General features: G+C 38.6%; 2 protein-coding genes and 1 pseudogene across 3 annotated transcripts in view; all 3 read left to right on the forward strand.

Annotated features, from left to right (window-relative positions):
* Positions 1-19,252, forward strand: part of KLHL20 (kelch like family member 20) — a 151,268-nt gene that overhangs the window by 73,329 nt on the left and 58,687 nt on the right. For both annotated transcript variants that reach the window (XM_077157004.1, XM_077157005.1), the window contains exons 4-5: positions 12,735-12,893; positions 13,585-13,679. In XM_077157004.1, coding sequence (XP_077013119.1) covers positions 12,735-12,893; positions 13,585-13,679 — 254 coding nt within the window. The remainder of the gene's footprint in view (positions 1-12,734; positions 12,894-13,584; positions 13,680-19,252) is intronic.
* On the forward strand, positions 107-11,871 carry LOC143680644 (sentrin-specific protease 2-like). Its single transcript, XM_077157003.1, is given in 4 exon segments — positions 107-8,361; positions 8,446-8,939; positions 8,942-9,099; positions 9,101-11,871. Coding segments are annotated over 4 exon segments (1,755 nt in total). The 5' UTR covers positions 107-8,263; the 3' UTR covers positions 10,106-11,871.
* LOC143678968 (splicing factor 3A subunit 3 pseudogene) lies at positions 13,686-17,977 on the forward strand (annotated as a pseudogene).

The raw sequence follows: 19,252 nt of genomic DNA on the forward strand, positions 1-19,252 counted from the left end.
TTAGAGTGTCCTCTTACCGTTTTTTTTTTGTGTGTGTTTTTTTTTTTTTGGCGTCTGTGTTAATTACCCCTCTCTTACTTCTGATTTTGTTTATTTGCATCCTCTCTCTTTTTTTCTGTCAGCCTTGCTAGTGGCCCCTCGATTTTATTGATTTTCTTGAAGAACCACCTTTTGGTTTTATTGATTTTTTTCTATTGTTCTTTGAGTCTCCTATTCATTTAACTGTGCTTTAATCTTTGTTATTTCTCTTCGTCTGTTTGCTTTGGTGTTAGTTTGCTGTTCTTTCTCAAGTTTCAGCAGGTGAACAGTTAAGACCTCAATATTTGCTCTTTCTTCTTCTTTTGATACAGGCTTTTAGGGCAATAAATTTCCTGCTCAGCACAGCTTTTACCACCTCCCATAAGTTCAGATATTTATTCTCGTTTTTATTTGTCTCCAGATAACTACTGATTTCTCTAGCAATTTCTTCTTTGACCCACTGATTGTTTAAGAGTGGGTTATTTAATCTCCATATATTTGTGACAGTTCTTGTTTTTTGGTGGTTATTGATATGCAGCTTCATTCCATTATGATCAGAGAAAGTGCTTTGAATAATTTTGATGTTTTTAAATTTACAAAGACCCTCTTTGTGCCCCAACATATGATATAACAAGGTATCACAAACTGGATGAGTTGAAACAACAGAAATCTAAAGAGAGATCTAAAATTCAGTTGTCAGCAGGAGCATGCTCCCTACAAAACTTGTGATAGAGAATCCTTCTTTGCCTCTTCTAACCTCTGGTGTCTGTCAGCAATCTTTGACCTTCCTTAGCTTGTGGACACATGAGCCTAACCACTGCCTCCATCGTTCGCATCGCTCTCTTCTCCCTTGTGTCAGTGTCTCTGTATCCAAAGTTTCCTCTTCTTACATGAACACCACTCATATTGGATTAGTGCCCACCATAATGCAGTTTGGCTTCACCTTAGCTAATCACATCTTCAAAGACTTTATTCCAAATAAGGTCACATTCACAGGACCAAGGGTTAAAACATGAACATATGTTTTGGAGGATATGGTTGAAGCCATATAGCCCCTACCACAGTCTATCCTCTAGACTCCAGATTCATTTCCATCCCACATGAAAAATGCATTGCACCCTATCCCTTTAACTCTACATTCTGAAGAACAGCGTTATAAGATTTTGGAATTTGTGACTAGAGTGCACAGCAAGGTGGTATCTTTGTTCCCATCTCATCTCCATTTCTAATGGTTCCCTAGCCTTGGATAAAGATTAATTATTGGTGATTTTGTAGTTTCTCACTGGCATATATATCAGAGTGGTTTGGTTTTCAGAGGTTTCCATTGATTTAATTCTCTCCTCATGATACTCATTCTTGTTTTCAGAATCGCTGATCCCCTATTCTTTTTTAAAAATGGCACTTTGGAATAGGGAGGAGCCAAGATGGTGACTTAGTTAGGTGTGGGATTTACTTCATCCTCCAGAGCATCTAGTAAATAGCCAGGAACAGTACAGAACATCTGCTGGGACCACATCAGTGACCAGACACACGGTGTACACCAGTCTGGACAACCTGGACCAGCTGCAAGCCCAACCAAAACAGTGAGTCCCCCAAGCTATGGCAGCTAGTGCCCCTCCCCCACAGGCTGGTTCCCAGAGGAGAAAAGGAAAGAGACTTTACTAGCAGCAAGGGGCTGAGCAACCAAGCTCAAATTTGTGGGACCAATAAATTCTGACTACTAAAAATAGGCCCCCACCTCAGCTGATCTTCAAGTAAAAGCTGAGGTTGCTGGGTTTTGCCCCAGTGCAGAGGGGGCAGGGCTGAAGGAAAAACAAACAAACTGTTTTTTGAATCAGACAGCACAAAATACTTGAAAGGGTCTGGGCCCTGAAGGAAAGGAGGGGGCACATAGGACCTGGAGATACACAAAGTTACGTACCAACTTAAGCTCTTGATTGGCAAATCCGAGGAACAGGTGTCCAGCTCTGAAAAGGAGAATGTTCTTTCATTTCTTTTTTGTGGCTGTGTTCCTACGCCTTGACTGCTCTTTGGAAACAACTGTAAGGCTTCTCAGGCTCTAACTATCCCAGGCAAGGGTTGAATTAAGTTTGTCTGAGAGCTTAACTGGAGGCTGTGCCTTCCCCAGGAGAGGGGTGGGACCCAGATCATGTGGAATCCCTCTCTAAAGGAATTCAGACCCCAGGGTCTGCAACTGAAGTGATTAAAGCCAGCCTACAACCTCTCCTCTGTCTCAACCACACCCCAGCAAGGAGAGTCTGCTGAAGTTAAAGGTACCACATCACCTTATGCTGCTGGGACCCACAGGCAAAAAATCACCACATATTGGGCAGGATAGGAAAAACACGGAGTCCAGAGACTTCATTGAAAAGTCTTTCAACCTGCTGGGTCTCACCCTCAGGGAAAACTGATACAGATGACTCTTTCCTCCTGAGAGGATACCAGTTTGATCTGGGAGAATCTGACTGGAGTCTGTAACACCTAAGTATAACATCCTAAGGAAGACAGAAAAAAAAGGCACCATACAGGCAGGGCAAGAAACAAGAACTGAAAAATTCTCATCTGTTGAACAAAACCTAAGCTAGAGGTCTAGACTCACCTGAACTGAATGTCAAAGAACAGATAGACAACAAAGTCATCCAGCAAGAAAATCCTAGGTAAGAAAAAGCTAAAACAATCTCCAGAATAAACTAATTAAGGAAATTAAATGCTAAGCACCAGCAGAAAATAACAAATCATACTAGGAAAATGGAAGATATGGCCCGGTCAAAGAAACAAACCAAAAATTCAAATAAGATACAGGAGTTGAAACAATTAATTCAGAATGTTTGAACAGACATAGGAAAACTCATCAAAAATCACAACAGTGAATTGAGGGAGGATATAAAGAAGGCAAGGATTGAGCAAAAGAAGAAATCGAAATTCTGAGAAAGCAAATTACAGAATTATGGAAATGAAAGGCATAATAGAAGAGATGAAAAAAACAATGGAAATGAAGTGTATAATTTCAGGAGGCAGAAGACAGGATTAGGATGGGACATCTGAAATCTGACAATCAAAACAAAATATAGGGAAAAGGATGGAAAAATATGAGCAGAGACTCAGGTAACTGAATGACAACATGAAACGCATGAATACATGTGTTGTGGTTGTCCCAGAAGAAATGAGGGAAAAAGAGGTGAAATACTAATGAAGGAAATCATCATTGAAAATTTCCCCACTCTTATGAAAGACTTAAAATTACAGATCCAAGAAGTCCAGCATACCCCAAACAAAATAGATCCAAATAGATATACTCCAAGACACTTACTAATCAGAATATCATAGGTCAAAGAGGAGAATTTTGAAAGAAGCAAGAGAACAGCAATCTGTCACATACAAGGGAAGCCCAGTAAGGGTATGCATAGATTTCTCAGTAGAAACTATGGGGGCAAGAAGATAATGGTATAATATATTTAAGATACTAAAAGAAAAAAACTGCCAACCACAATTCTATATCCAGCAAAATTGTCCTTCAGAAATAAGGAGGAAATTAAAAGATTTTCAAACAAAAAATCACTGGGAAAATTTGTAACCAAGAGACAGGCTCTGCAAGAAATACTAAAGGGAGCTCTAGAAACAGATAGGAAAAAACAGGAGAGAGAGGTGTGGAGAAAAGTATAGATGTGAAGGCTATCAGTAAGGGTAAAAAGAGAAAAAATTAGATATGACATATAAAATCCGAAAGACAAAATGGTAGAAGAAAGTACTATCCTTACACTAATAACACTAAATGTTAATAGATTAAATTTCATAATCAAAAGATATAGAATGGCAGAATGGATAAAAAACAGGACTCATCTGTATGCTGTCTACAGGAGACACATTTTAGACCCAACAATAAACATAGGTTGGAAGTAAAAGGTAGGGAAAAGTTATTTCATGTAAACAACAACCAGGAAAAAGGAGGACTACCTATACTAATATCCAACGAATGAGATTTCAAATGTAATACAATTAAAAGAGACAAAGAAGAACACTATGTATTAATAAAAGGAACAATTCAACAAGAAGACATAACAATCATAAATATTTATATACCAAGCCAGAGTGCTCCAAAATACATGAGGCAAACACTGAAAAGAGAAATAGACACATCTACCATAATAGTTGGAGATTTCAATTCCCCACTCTTCATCAATTTACAGAACATCTAGGCAAAGGATCAATAAAGAAACAGAGAATTTGAATAATGCAATAAGCAAACTAGACTCAACTGACATTATAGAACATTACACCCCACAACAGCAGGATACACCTTTTTCTCAAGAGCTCATGGATCATTCTCAAGGGTATGTGACCCATATGCCGGATCACAAAACAAACCTCAGTAAATTTAAAAAGATTGAAATCATACAGAACACTTTCTCAGATCATAAAGGAATGAAGTTGGAAATCAATAATAGGCAGAGGGCCAGAAAATTCACAAATATATGGAGGCTCAACAACATACTCTTATACAACCAGTGGGTCAAGGAAGAAGTTGCAAGAGAAAGCAGTAAATATCTCGAGGAAAATGAAAATGAAAACACAATACATCAAAATTTATGGGATGCAGCAAAGGCAGTGCTAAGAGGGAAATTTATTGCCCTAAATGCGTATATCAAAAAAGAAGAAAGAGCAAAAATCAAGGAATTAACTGTTCACTTGGAAGAACTAGAGAAAAAACAGCAGACTTACCCCAAAGCAAGCAAAAGGAAAGAAATAATGACGATTACAGTAGAAATAAATGAAATTGAGAACATGAAATCAATTGAGAAAATCAACAAAACCCGAAGTTAGTTATATGAGAAAATCAATAAGATTGATGGGCCCTTAGTGAGGTTGGCAAAAAGAAGAGAGAGGATGCAAATAAATAAAATCAGAAATCGAAGAGGAGACATAACCACCAACCCTACAGAAATAAAGGAGGTAATGAGAGGGTACTATGAACAACTCTATGCTAATACACTAGACAATGTAGATGAAGTGGACAACTTCCTAGAAAGGCATGAACAATCAACAATGACTCACAAAGAAACAGATGACCCCAGCAGATCAATCACAAGTAAAAAAATTGAGTTAGCCATTAAGAAGCTCCCAAAAAGGAAAAGTCCAGGAGCATATGGCTTCACATGTGAATTCTACCAAACATTCAAGAAAAAATTAGTACCAATCCTGCTCAAACTCTTCAAAAAAATTGAAGAGGAGGAAAGGCTACCTAACTCATTCTGTAAAGCCAACATCACCCTCATACCAAAACCAGACAAAGATACTACAAGAAAAGAAAATTAGAGACCAATCTCTGTAATGAATATAGATGCAAAAATCCTCAACAAAATTCTTGCAAATTGAATCCAGCAGCACATTAAAATAGTTATACACCATGACCAAGTAGGATTCATCCCAGGTATGCAAGGATGGTTCAACACAAGAAAATCAATTAATGTAATACCCCATATCAACAAATCAAAGCAGAAAAAACACATGATCATCTCGATTGATGCAGAAAAGGCATCTGACAAAATTCAACATCTTTCTTGCTGAAAACACTTCAAAGGATAGGAATAGAAGGAACTTCCTCAAAATGATAAAGGGAATATATGAAAACCCCACAGCTAACATCATCCTCAATGGGGAAAAACTGAAAACTTTCCCCCTAAGATCAGGAACAACACAGGGATGTCCACTATCACCATTGTTATTCAACATTGTGTTGGAAGTTCTAGCCAGAGCAATTAGACAAGGAAAAGAAATACAAAGCACCAAAATTAGAAAGGAAGAAGTAAAACTCTCTCTTTTTGCAGATGATACTATATGTCGAAAACCCTGAAAAATTCACAGCAAAACTGCTAGAGCTAATAAATGAGTACAGCAAAGTGGCAGGTTACAAGATCAACACTCAAAAAAGTCTGTAGTGTTTCTATACGCTAGTAATGAACAATCTGAGGGGGAAATCAAGAAAAACATTCCATTTACAATTGCAACCAAAAGAATAAAATATTTTGGAATAATTTTAACTAAGAATACGAAAGACCTATACAAAGAAAACTACAAGAAAATGCTAAAAGAAATCACAGAAGACCTAAATAAATGTAGAGCATGCTGTGTTCATGGACTGGAAGATTAAATAAAGTTAAGATGTCAATTCTACCTAAATTGATTTATAGATTCAATGCAATACCAATTACAAAAACTTACTTTTCAATAACAGAAAAATCAATAACAGAATTTATCTGGAAAGGCAGGGGTCCCTGAATACCTAAAAATATCCTGAGAAAGGAAAATGAAGTCGGAGGTCTCACATTACCTAACTTTAAGGCATGTTACAATGCTACAGTAATCAAAACAGCATGGTACTGGCATAAAGATAGATATACTGACCAATGGAATTGAATAGTGTTCAGATATAGACACTCTCATCTATTCAGAATTTAAGGTGATCAGGCCAACTCACTTGGGACAAACAGTCTCTTCAATAAATGGTGCCTAGAGAACTGGATACCCACTTGCAAAAGAATGAAGAGGATCTATATTTCACACCCTATACAAAAATTAACTCAAAATGGATCAAAGACCTAAACATTAGATCTAAAACCATAAAACTTTTAGAAGAAAATGTAGGGAAATATCTTATAAGTCTTACAATAGGAGATGGTTTCCTAGATCTTATACCCAAAGCACAAGCATTGAAGAAAGAAAGAAAAAAATGGGAATTCCTCAAAATTAAACAGTTTTGTGCATCAAAGTACTTTCTCGAGAAAGTAAAAAGACAGCTTACACAATGGGAGATCATATTTGGAAACAATATATCAGATAAAGGTCTAGTATCCAGAACATATAAAGAAATTGTTCAACTTGACAACAAAAAGACAAAGAACTAAATTACAAAATGGGCAAAAAACATGAACAGACACTTCTCAGAAGAGGAAATACAAATGGCCAAAAGGCACATGAAAAGATGCTCAACTTCCCTGGCTATTAGGGAAATGCAAATCAACACCACAGTGAGATATCATCTCACTCCCAGCAGAATGGCCATTATCAATAAAACAGAAAATGACAAGTGCTGGAGATTATGTGGAGAAAGAGGCACACTTATCTACTATTGGTGGGAATGTCAAATGGTACAACCACTGTGGAAGGCAGTTTGGCAGTTCCTCAGGAAGCAAAGTATAGAATTGCCATATGATCTGGCAATACCATTGCTAGGTAACCACTCAGGATATGAGGGCAAGGACACAAATGGGCCTTTGCACTCTAATGTTTATAGCAGCATTATTTCTAACTGCCAAGACAGGGAAACAGCCCAAATATCCATCAACAGACGAATGGCTGAACAAGCTGTGTTATGTACATACAATAGAATATTATGCAGCTGTAAGACAAAATAAAGTTTTGAAGTATGTAACAGCACAGATGGACCTTGAGGACATTACACTAACTGAGAGTAGCCAGAAACAATAGGACAAATATTGTATGGTCTCACTGATAAGAACTAACATTAGTGAATGAACTTGGAGAATTTCAGTTAAGAACAGAGGTCATCAGGAGATTGAAATAGGGTAGATACTGGGTAATTGGAGCTGAAGGGATACAGATTGTGCAACAAGACTCACTGTAAAACTTCAGAAGTGAATAGCACAATACTTTCTAACTGTGGTACAATAATGTTAGTACACTGAATGAAGCTGAATGTGAGAATGATAGAGGGAGGAAGGCTGGGGGCACAAATGAATAAGAAAGAAATATAGACAATAAAGACTGAGATGGTATAATCTAGGAATGCCTAGAGTGTACAATGATATTGACTAAATGTACAAATTAAAAAGTGTTTTTGCATCAGGAAGAACAAAGGAATGTCAGTATTGCAGGATGTTGAAAACAGATGGCAATACATATTGTTAAGCTTTAACTTATATGTGAGACTAAAGCAAAAAAATGTTTATTTGGTACAAAATGTGTATTTTGACTAGTGCATCTCCTAATATAACTTATATGGACAGTTTAATTGAATGCCATAAGTGCATGGAACCATGAGATTTTGTAGGTTTGTGCAGTGATGCCCTGATAAATCCCAGAGTGATTTGAACAGTAAATAAAAAAGTATTTGCAGAAGTTGGCGACTGCACTGTGGCCGTGCTGGCCGAGGCGGCGAAAGCGGCAGCGACAGCTCTGGGGTTTGCATCTCGGGGTGTGTCAGCCACCGCTGCTGCTCAAACCTGGTATGTACAAATGGCTGATTAGGATTCTCGGCACCATTTTTCTTTTTTGTGAGCGGCCGGTGCCTCCTGCCTGGGCCCTTCTGAAGAGGCGGCGCTCTAAAAGCCTCAGGATCAAGGAATGTGGAAAAAGGGTAGTTTCTGGGAACTGAGAGAAGATGATGATTAATACACAAGTCTGATAATGTAGCACTCTGTTTTCCACAGTGGACACTGATGAAATACCAGCCAAAAGACCAAGATTAGATTGCTTCATTCACCAAGTGAAAGACAGTCTCTACAATGCTGCCAGCTTATTTGGATTCTCATTCCAGCTGACCACAAAGCCCATGGTAACTTCTACTTGTAATGGAACACGGAATGTGGCCCCTTCAGGAGAGGTATTTTCGAACTCTTCATCTCGTGAACTGACAGGTTCTGGATCCTGGAACAACATGCTGAAACTGGGTAATAAATCTCCAAATGCAATAAGTGACTATCCAGAGATCAGAGTGATGGTAACTCAAAATCAGCCACGTAAAGTCTTGCCTTCCTTTGGTTTTACTGTGAACTCAGAAGGCTATAATAGAAGACCAGGTGGCCATCACCATAGCAAAGGCAATCCAGAGAGTCCCTTAATGTGGAAGCCTCAGGAAAAAGTAACAGAGATGATTTCTGAAGAGGGTGGCAAGGGTCTGAGGCGGCAGTGGAGGAGGGTGTTCAAAAAGAGGAAAAAGAGAAATACCGAAGATTATTGGAGCGACTTAAAGAAGGTGGTCATGGAAACTTTGTCCCTCCTGTAACTTCAAACCATCATAGTTCTCAAAGAAGTCATATGGATACATTAAAGACCAGAGGCTGGGGGGGAAGATCAAAATCGCAGAGTCAGAACAACTCAGTTTGTTCCAAAGCAATATAGAATTGTTGAAACAAAGGGACCTCTGTGTTCAGTGAGAAGTGAAAAGAGATGTTCAAAGGGGAAAATTTCTGATGCAGAGAAGACAGTTGGAATCAGGCTTGAAAATGAAGCTAGGAGAGGACACCAACTGGAGCCTGACCTATCTGAAGAAGTGTCAGCCTGACTCCGCCTGGGCACTGGAAGCAATGGCTTGCTCAGGAGGAAATTGTCAATACTTGAGACAAAAGAAAAAAATTGTCCAGGCAAAGAGAGGGATAGAAGGATGGATGATCTTCTTGAACTTACAGAGGACATGGAAAAAGAAATCAGTAATGCCCTAGGCCATGGCCCACAGGATGAGATCCTAAGTAGTGCTTTCAAATTGCGAATCACTCGCAGCGATATCCAGACCTTGAAGAATTATCACTGGCTCAATAATGAAGTGATTAATTTTTACATGAATCTACTGGTGGAAAGAAATAAAAGGCAAGGGTATCCAGCACTTCATGCATTTAGTACTTTCTTCTATCCTAAATTAAGGTCTGGAGGTTACCAAGCAGTGAAAAGATGGACCAAAGGGGTAAATATCTTTGAACAGGAGCTTATTCTGGTGCCTATTCATCGGAAGGTACATTGGAACCTGGTGGTGATAGACCTAAGAAAAAAGTGTCTTAAATATCTGGACTCTATGGGACAAAAGGGCCACAGAATCTGTGAGATTCTTCTTCAGTATTTACAAGATGAAAGGAAGACCAAAAGAAATATAGATCTGAATCTTTTAGAGTGCACCCACTACAGCATGAAGCCACATGAGATTCCTCAACAGTTGAATGGGAGTGATTGTGGAATGTTTACTTGTAAATATGCAGATTATATCTCTAGGGACAAACCTATTTCATTTACTCAGCACCAGATGCCTCTCTTCCGGAAGAAGATGGTGTGGGAAATCCTTCATCAGCAGTTGCTGTGAGAATGCCCTGCCTGTTCCCTTAGCTGCTGGTGGTTCTTTCACGGACAGTTCATCTACCTCATGCATTGTGGGTTAAAAAGTCCCTGCATCACCTCTGTTCTCTTCCAGGTACTGAGCTGTCAAATGTGCATGAAGGCCTCTGACTGCACCCCAGTCCTGACTTGGTGTGCAGAGGGGTGCTTGCAACCCTGTTTGTAAGGGCTGTGCCTGCTCAGAGCCCTGGACTATTCAACCCACATAAGAACAAATGCTAGTTATACTTGTTTGTTTGTTTTTTTAATTGTTTTCCCTATGAATGTGGGAAATTCAGGATTTATTCTATGAATTGATTTCTCTATGTGTTTGTTCATATGTATTCATGTACTTACTCATTTGCAAACATAAATGGGTGGTGGCCATTTCCTCCTGGTCTTTTACAGAAACTCTAAATTACTTGTTTGAACTATTTATTTCTGAAAGGAATGTTAATCAAGCTGCCACTCCCTGCTGAAGATCTAGAAGGTGATCAGTGATAGGAGAAAGGAGATGTTCATTAACTTCTCTAACTAACGCTGGAGCTGCAACTGCCAATTTGAAGCTGGAGGTCTTTTTTTTTTTATTTCTGAGGCTTGAAAATGCCAAGAGAAATGCTTGTGTGATAGGGCTCTGAGTGCCTTTCAGAGCTTTGGCATGGTACTGTGGAAATGTGGAACTATGGCCAAGAAACTGGCTATCATGAGTACTCTTTCAGAAGAGTACCATGAGGCCATCTTAAAGAGACTTCCTCTTCTGGAAGTGAGGTTATGTGACTTACTCTTGAAACTGGATTTGTAAACCCCACATCTTCATTTTCATCCCAGATCTGATTGAGTATAAACCTCAGAATTGTAAAGGCTGGCCTGAGCTGTTTGTTTCAACAGATACTATTCAAGTTAAAGCTATTTTTCCTCTAAAAGGTTTTTTTTCTATATGAAGTCAAAATTAAGTTTTGTACTTATTAGGATTAACATTCCCCCACTCCACCCCTCACTGAAATTTGTGGATGAAGATTTAATACTTGGCTCTGAGGTTACCAGTTATACAATTATCTATTTTGCATATGAAAGTTTGTATTTAACTTTTTTGTTCATTAAAATCTTTAGAGATGTGGTTATGCATTTTTAATTTCAGAGAGTTTAGAGTTGTTCAGAGCATATTTTACAAGATCTAGTGCCTAGTGTTGCTTTTCTGATGTAATAAAAGGATGTCTGACAGAAAAAAAAAATATTTGCAAAGTCCCCTTGGGGAATGATGGGAAAGAGAAAAAATTCAACTTCCCTATTTGGAGAAAGCCTGATATTCTCGCAAGCAGTGAGGACAACAAAATCAATAGGCCAAAACCTCAGTCTTGGGGTTTGTTCATATGAAACTTATCCCTGCAAAGGATAGGCTACGCCTACTTAAAATTAGGCCTAAGAGTGACCCCCAGAGAACCTCTTTTGTTGCTCAGATGTAGCCTGTCTCTCAGCTAACACGGCAGGCAAAGTCACTGCCCTCTCCCTTTCTCTGTGGAACATGACTCCCACATAGGGGTATAAACCTCCCTGGCAACGTGGGACTCAAATCCTAGGATGAGCTGGGACTCAGCATCAAGGGGTTGAGAAAACGTTCTTGACCGAAAGGGGGAAGAAAGAAATGAGACAAAATAAAGTGTCAGTGGCTGAGAGATTTCAAATAGTCAAGAGGTTATCCTGGAGATTGTTCTTATGCTTTATATAGATAACCTCTATTTAGGTTAAGGTGTATTAGGAGGCCAAGAGAGAAGTGTCTGAAACTATAGAGCTGTGTTCCAGTAGCCATGTTTCTTTAAGTTAATTATATAATGATATAGCTTTCACAAAGTGACTGTGTGATTGTGGAAACCTTGTGTCTGATGCTCCTGTTATCTATGGTATGAATAGATGAGTAAAAAATATGGATTAAAAATAAATAATAGGAGGAACAAATGTTAAAATAAATTGGGTAGAGGGAACTACTAGTGGTCAATGAGAGGTAGGGGTATGGTATGTATGAGTTTTTTCTTTTTTCTTTTTATTTCTTTTTCTGGAGTGATGTAAATGTTCTGAGAAATTATCATGGTGATGAATGTACAACTATGTGATGATATTGTGAGCCACTGATTGCACACTTAGTATGGAATGTTCATACGTTAAGAATGTTCGTGTTGTCTGTTGATTGGTTTTATCAATAAAAATGTAAGACAAAATGGCACTTTGGTGTTTCTGCTCTAGAATCTTTCTCTGAAAGCTTTTCCTTATTTTTCATATGCCTTTTATATTTCTGGAGTTATAATTTGCAATAGTTACTTTGGTTATTTTGAATGTAAATTTGAATTTGAATGATTCCCTCATTTTAGGCAAAAAAAAAAAAGATCATTTGTTTACTTAAATTGCTTTAATCACAAATGAGTGTTTTTCCTAAATTCTAATTGCGTCCTCTGTATTCCTTTTTCTTTCCTTTTTAAATTTTGCTTATCCTCTGGTATTGTTTTGAACTTCATTTCCATTGCAGAATAGAGCTTTTTTGCCTCATAACTCTAAAGAAAAATGTTGAGACAATAAATCAAATGTAATCACAGTTTTTTCTTTCATTCTTACCTGCCTTTGAACAGGTGATGGAAAGTGAGGAGTTCATGTTGCTTCCAGCCAATCAACTCATTGATATAATATCTAGTGATGAGTTAAATGTTCGCAGTGAAGAACAGGTGTTCAATGCAGTGATGGCCTGGGTCAAATATAGTATTCAAGAAAGACGTCCTCAGTTACCCCAGGTAATGATGAAATGCTTAGAAACTGCATGTACTAGATGAATTAATTTATATTTGACTTGCAAACATGAAACAAAGATCACTTTCCTTTTATTAGACTGGAAGAAAGCTCACATTTTTTTAAAAATAATTAAGGAAATAAGTATTTTGAATTATTTTGCCTGCTTACCATTGTGAACTTTTTCCTCCTTTGCTTTCCCTCTCCTTTGTATCAACTGTAGGTTTGGGCATAGCATAAGTCAGAAGAACCTAAATTGGATAAAATGAACAAAAGAAAGGAAGGCTGCTAATTATCATGTTTCCCTTTACTGTAGCTTGGAAATATCACCTCATTGGAAGAATATAGAGATGATATGAGGTGTAAGTGGTCACTGAGTGAAATGTCTAAGTCGCACTCTTGTTATCATGTTAGTCAATTATTTAAGCTGATTACCAAAGAGCTTTTGCTGAAAACTTATTATAGCATTCTGAAGTGACATTAGCGTGCTTTCAGTTTCCTGATACTTTACATTACTGAATTGGTGATTAGAGTTCATTTAGTTTTTATGCCTTGCTTTTCTGTTTATTCCTCATTTATGACTTTCTATTAGATCCCAAGCAATTGGAAATACAGTAGGTGAGCATTGGTCATGGACTTTATTAAATATCTTGCAGATGGGAGCTCGTATCTTTAATAGTGTTTATTATCTCATAGGTGCTGCAACATGTTCGTCTGCCTCTTCTTAGTCCCAAGTTCCTGGTGGGTACAGTAGGCTCTGATCCCCTCATCAAAAGTGATGAAGAATGCAGGTATGAATGGCACTGGAAAGGAGGAACCAACAATTAAGGATTCCTATTTTCTCCTAATTTCCTTACTATTGTGCTGAAACCAGGGCAGTCTTTAACAGGTTTTGCTTCTGGGCTAGGTTCAGGAGGAGGAGATGGAGGATCAAAAGACTGAACTTCTGGTATTCTATTCCATTAGTTTTGTCATTATGGTGGTGGTGGTTGTTTCCCATTAGTTTTTTATGCGTGGTCCTTATTGATGTAGAAGTGGGCTCTCTATGTAATATATACAAAATTTAATTTTCCTAATGAGAGGCTTTTAAAATTTATACTCAAATCTGAAACCATCAGATACTGTTTTTAAAAGAGTTTTGCACAGCATGTTCAAAATGAAAGAACAAATCAATACACAGAGCTTCTTAAACCATAATGACCTTTGGATCTCCCTTACTGTTCTATTTTGCTAGCTGCCAGAATGCAGTACACCAGAAACTGAATGGCTTTTAAAAAGGGGAATTTAATGAGTTACTAGTTTACAGTTCTAAGGCCGAGAGAATGTCCCAATTAAAACAAGTCTATAGAAATGTCCAATCAAAGGCATCCAGGAAAAGATACCTTGGTTCAAGAAGGCCGATGAAGTTCAGGGTTTCTCTCTCAAGTGGAAGGGCACGTGACGAACACAGTCAGAGTTTCTCTCTCATCTGGAAAAACACATGGTGAACACGGTCAGGGTTTCTCTGTCATCTGAAAGGGCACATGACGAACACGGCATCATCTGTTAGCTTCCTCTCCTAGCTTCCTGTTTCATGAAGCTCCCTGGGTGGCTTCTTCATCTCCAGAAGTCACTGATTGTTGGACTCTGCTTCTTGTGGCTATGTCGTTCTGCTCTGTTTTCTCTCAATCACTCACTTTCTCCAAAATATTTCCTCTTTGATAGGATTCCAATAAACTAATCAAGACACACCCAAATGGGTAGAGACACGTCTCTGCCTAATCCAGCTTAACAACCATTCTTGATTGAGTCGCATCTCCAGGGAGATGATCTAATTACAGTTTCAAACATACAGTACTGAATAGGGATTAGACGAAATGGCTACCTTTACAAAATGGGATTAGGATTAAAACATCGCTTTTCTATGGTACATACATCCTTTCAAACCAGCACACTTACTGACTGAAGAGACTAAAAATTATCCCAGATCCTAGAACAGAGGTAGAACATGTCAAATCATTTGCAGTTCCCTAGTCTGAAGCCTGTCCCCTTAACAGGAGATATCACTTGGGGATTTTAGATGTTTGTTTTAAATCAAAAAGTAAATATGGTTGAACTTCAGGGACACCCAAATCAATAGGCCATGCCATGAGGCTTACTCTTGTGACGCTTATGTAGGTAGCAGAGAAGCTTAGACTACCTATAGGCATGCCTAAGAGTTACTTCTGGAGGACCTCTGTTGTTGCTCAGATGTGGCTTCAGTCTCTCTAAGCCCAGCACTGCAAGAAATCACTGCCCTCCACCCTAAGTGGGACATGACATCCAGAGGTGAAAGTCTCCCTGGCGACGTGGGAAATAATTCCCAGGGATGAATCCTTCCCTGAAACCATGGGATCAACAATTACATCCTGACCAAAAGAGGGAAAACAAGTGTAATTAGTAAAATATCAGTGGCAGAGAGAGTTCAAATAGAGTCAAGAAGACTACTCTGGAGATTGCTCTTACACAAGCTTCAGGTTAGGTGGACCTTGCTACCTATCATAACCTGCCAACCTTCAACAAGACCATTCCAGCCCATCTTAAAGAACATCTAGGGCAATATATAAAATTCAACAAGAGTTCCATGCACTAGAGTAACTTTCCAGAAACCTACAGCCTCCAGATTGGTCCCTGGTCCAGGTAAGTCCTGACACCTAGCCCAGCTTCTCCAGAACATCAGATAGTTTCATCTCCCTACCCCATATTAGTGACACACCCTTCTAATATCAAAAATTTAGAATTGCTACGCCCAAACAACCCTGAAGAGAGGTATGGAAAAATCAAAGGTGATGGTAGAATTATACAGTGAAGATACAATTTAACAAATAAATATGAATGCTGAATCATTAAATTGATATCTTTTGGTCTCCCGTATTTTAGAGGAACTAATAGTAAAAAACCTAAAATTGTGAAATTGTAACCCATGTCAAACTCTGAAATATGTTCTACAACTAATTGTGATACTATGCTTTGACTTTTATAGCTTTTTTGTATATATGTTATTTTTCACAAAAGAAAGAAGAAAAAAAAGTCGATTGTGATGATAAAAAAATATTTAAGCCCTCTAGTCTCCTATATTCTGGAGCAGCTAGACAGAGAGGATCATATGATAGCCCATGACAAACTCTGGGATCTGTCCTATAACCACTTGTTGAAGAGTGCTTTGAAAATTATTGCCTTTTTATTTCTTTGCTTTGTATATATGTTATACTATACAATAAAAAAAATCACATAAGGAAAGATGCAACCACACTAAAAAAAAAAAATTAGTAAACAGGGGCAGGCAGTGCAATGGTATCTCAGTGGCAGAGTTCTCTTCTGCCATGCTGGAGACACAGGTTCGATTCTGGTGCCTCCCCATGCAAAAAAAAAAAGAAGAAGAAGAAGTAAACAGGGGTCTGAATTGAGATTCAGTGGCAAAGGGAAGTTAGAGGTGATTCTGGAGCAGCAGTGGTGATACCATGAGGTGATGGAATGGTTCATGGACATCATGGCTAAGGAGATGCTTGCTAAAAGGTCTACATTCAGGGACCAGAGCAGTTCTGACCACTGCATACGTGCCATGTGAGATAGGTATATGGAGGTCAGCAGGAACCTGAGGGATTTGTATGACAGTAAGGATGGATTATGAAAGGAGAAGCTCAGTACCATTTTAGGACCCAGTTAATTTGCTGAATTCTATTACATACTTAAGCAAATAAGGAATTCTACCAGAAGCACTCAAATGAGATTTGTGTGCCCATGTCAGTAGAATTTGAAGAGCTCCTGAAGCCTCGAGAGAATCCAAATGAAGAGGCACAAAACTTGGTAGAGTTCACTGATGAAGAGGGATATGGTCGTTATCTTGATCTCCATGACTGTTACTCAAATACATTAACCTGAAGGCATCTGAGAAGCTAGATTATATCACATCCTTGTCTACTTCTGATCAGTTATTTGACATTCCTAAAGAAAGGAAGAATGCAGAGTATAAGAGATACCTAGAGATGTTGCTTGAGTACCTACAGCATTACACAGATTGGGTGAAGCCCCTCCAATCAGAATGAACTTCTTTGGGAAGATATGGATTGTTTAAGAAGAAGTGGGATATCGGTATCTTTCCTGGATGGCTGAACGAGACAAGCAGTGTCCTGAGCCTGTCTTGACCTCTCTGTGTTCTCTTCCTGGAGGAGTTGGCCCCCTGGGTTTGGACAGATTGAAATCTGCACTCTCAGCTTTAGGCCAGAAATATGGCAGCACCCTAAGAGCAAGCCCAAAAACTGTTCAGCACCAAAGCAAAGTCTGGAATCTCTTGATACCTCTCTGTTTGCCAAAAATCCCAAGTCAAAGGGTACCAAGGGAGACACTGAGAAGAACAAAGACACTGCTTTTCTAGAAGCCCATATCTATGAATATGTGGAGATTCTTAGGGAACAGCGACATCTCATTCATGAGAATGTACAATGCCAGCAGGCAATGACAAGAGAAGAGTGAGAGGAGGAAGAAGAGCAGATCAGTGAGAGTGAAAGTAAAGATGAAGAGAATGAGATCATTTACAACCCCAAAAACCTGCCCCTTGGCTAGAATGCCAAACCTATTCCCTACTGGCTATAAAAGCTTCATGGCCTAATTATCAACCTCCAACTTATGAGAGTTGTGAAAACTACACCTACCAAGGGCCCGGACCTTCCAGCGACACTTCACTGAAATAGTGTCATGCCCGTGACATGAGGTATTTGGGCATCCCAAATACTGCCCAGTTTCCTAATGTGATACAGATCGAAGATGCTGTCTCCTTGTGGGCCAAGCTGAAACTGAGAAGGCATCAGAATAGTGGCAGCCTAACACTTAGGAAGAATATGAAGTCTCCAGAGAGAATGTAATGAATAAGAAGACTTAGGAGGATTTGAAAGACAAGGACTGCTCTGGTGTTCAGGGATGTATCTCGCCTTTTGGACTTGCCCAGGCTTCCATGATATATGCTTTTTCTACTTCTCCCAACCAAAATGCTCCTAAAGACTCTTTACTACATTTTGTAGAAACAAAGCATGCTGGCAAATTGAGATGTGTTTTAACTTTGTTTTATATTTAAAAAAAAAAATTCTGTAAGGAAAAAGAAGTAAACAGCAATTGATTTTCCTAGATATTTAACAATAGTAGGAAGGAAAACTATGAATATTGCATGCTTGAAATTGAAAGAAATAATCGCGATGCCCCCACCCCTCAAAAAAAAAACATAAATCACGTTGCAATGATTTGATATAGAAAATGAAGGTACTTAGAAGTCACTTTAAAAAGAAGCCCCTTCCTAGGGTGGTGCAACAGTAGCTTAATGGCAGAGTTCTTACCTGCCATGCCAGAGACCCAGGTTCGATTCCCGGTGCCTGCCCATGCGAAAAAAAAAGCCCCTAATATACTGGCCTCATCATTTACAATTTACTAGGTATGTGGCCTTAGGTGAGTTACTTTAACTTCTTTGTGCAGCACTTTCCTCATCTAATTAAGCAGAGATAATAATACCTATTTTATAGGGCTGTTGTGAGGATTAGATGGGTTAATATATGTTAAGCACTTAAAACAGGGACTAGCACATAGCTTTTGTGAGCATGCTGTTTTTGTTACTATTAAATTTTGTTTTGGCTTGCTAGGAATTAGTTCTGTAGTACTCTTCCTAGGAACCCCTGAATGACTTAAAAACCAGCCATTAGAGATCACAGTTTGGGTCTTTAGGACTGGGGAAGCAAGAAAAAGCTCTTGGTCCTTTGACTGTTTTGGGGGGGGGGAGCTTTTTGTTTGTGTTTGTATTTGGTTTAGGGTAAATAGACCCAGAAGGACCTTAGCAAAGGTCATGTCTAGGACTAGCCCAGCAGGAATAAATTACTCTGTATAACATAACAAGCCTAGAAAAAGTGGAAATGTAGAATAGTTTAGGAAATTCTTTCAGGGTAAAGAGAGAACTGTGTAACAGATTGAATTTATATTAAAAATACACTGAATCGGGCAGGCCACGGTGGCTCAGCAGGCAAGAATGCTTGCCTGCCATGCCAGAGGACCCAGGTTCGATTCCCGGTGCCTGCCCATGTTAAAAAAAAAAATACACTGAATCACTAGAGAGTAAGTACATCATGCAAATAGTTTGGATTTTGTATTTGACAAATGTAATTACTTGGTTCTTCTCCTAAAGCACCTTAATTAAACAGGAAAAAAATTGTGTTCATCCTCGGTAGGCTTGTTGAAAGTAAACGATCCATACAGTACCAGATAACAAACTAATATTAAACAACAGTATAGCATTTCTTTTTAACAATTGAATTTCTGACACCATTTTATTACTTTAATAATTCTAGCAAATATTTGTTGCCCTAGA

The sequence above is a fragment of the Tamandua tetradactyla genome, chromosome 4, assembly GCF_023851605.1.
Source record: "Tamandua tetradactyla isolate mTamTet1 chromosome 4, mTamTet1.pri, whole genome shotgun sequence".
NCBI lineage: Eukaryota > Metazoa > Chordata > Mammalia > Pilosa > Myrmecophagidae > Tamandua > Tamandua tetradactyla.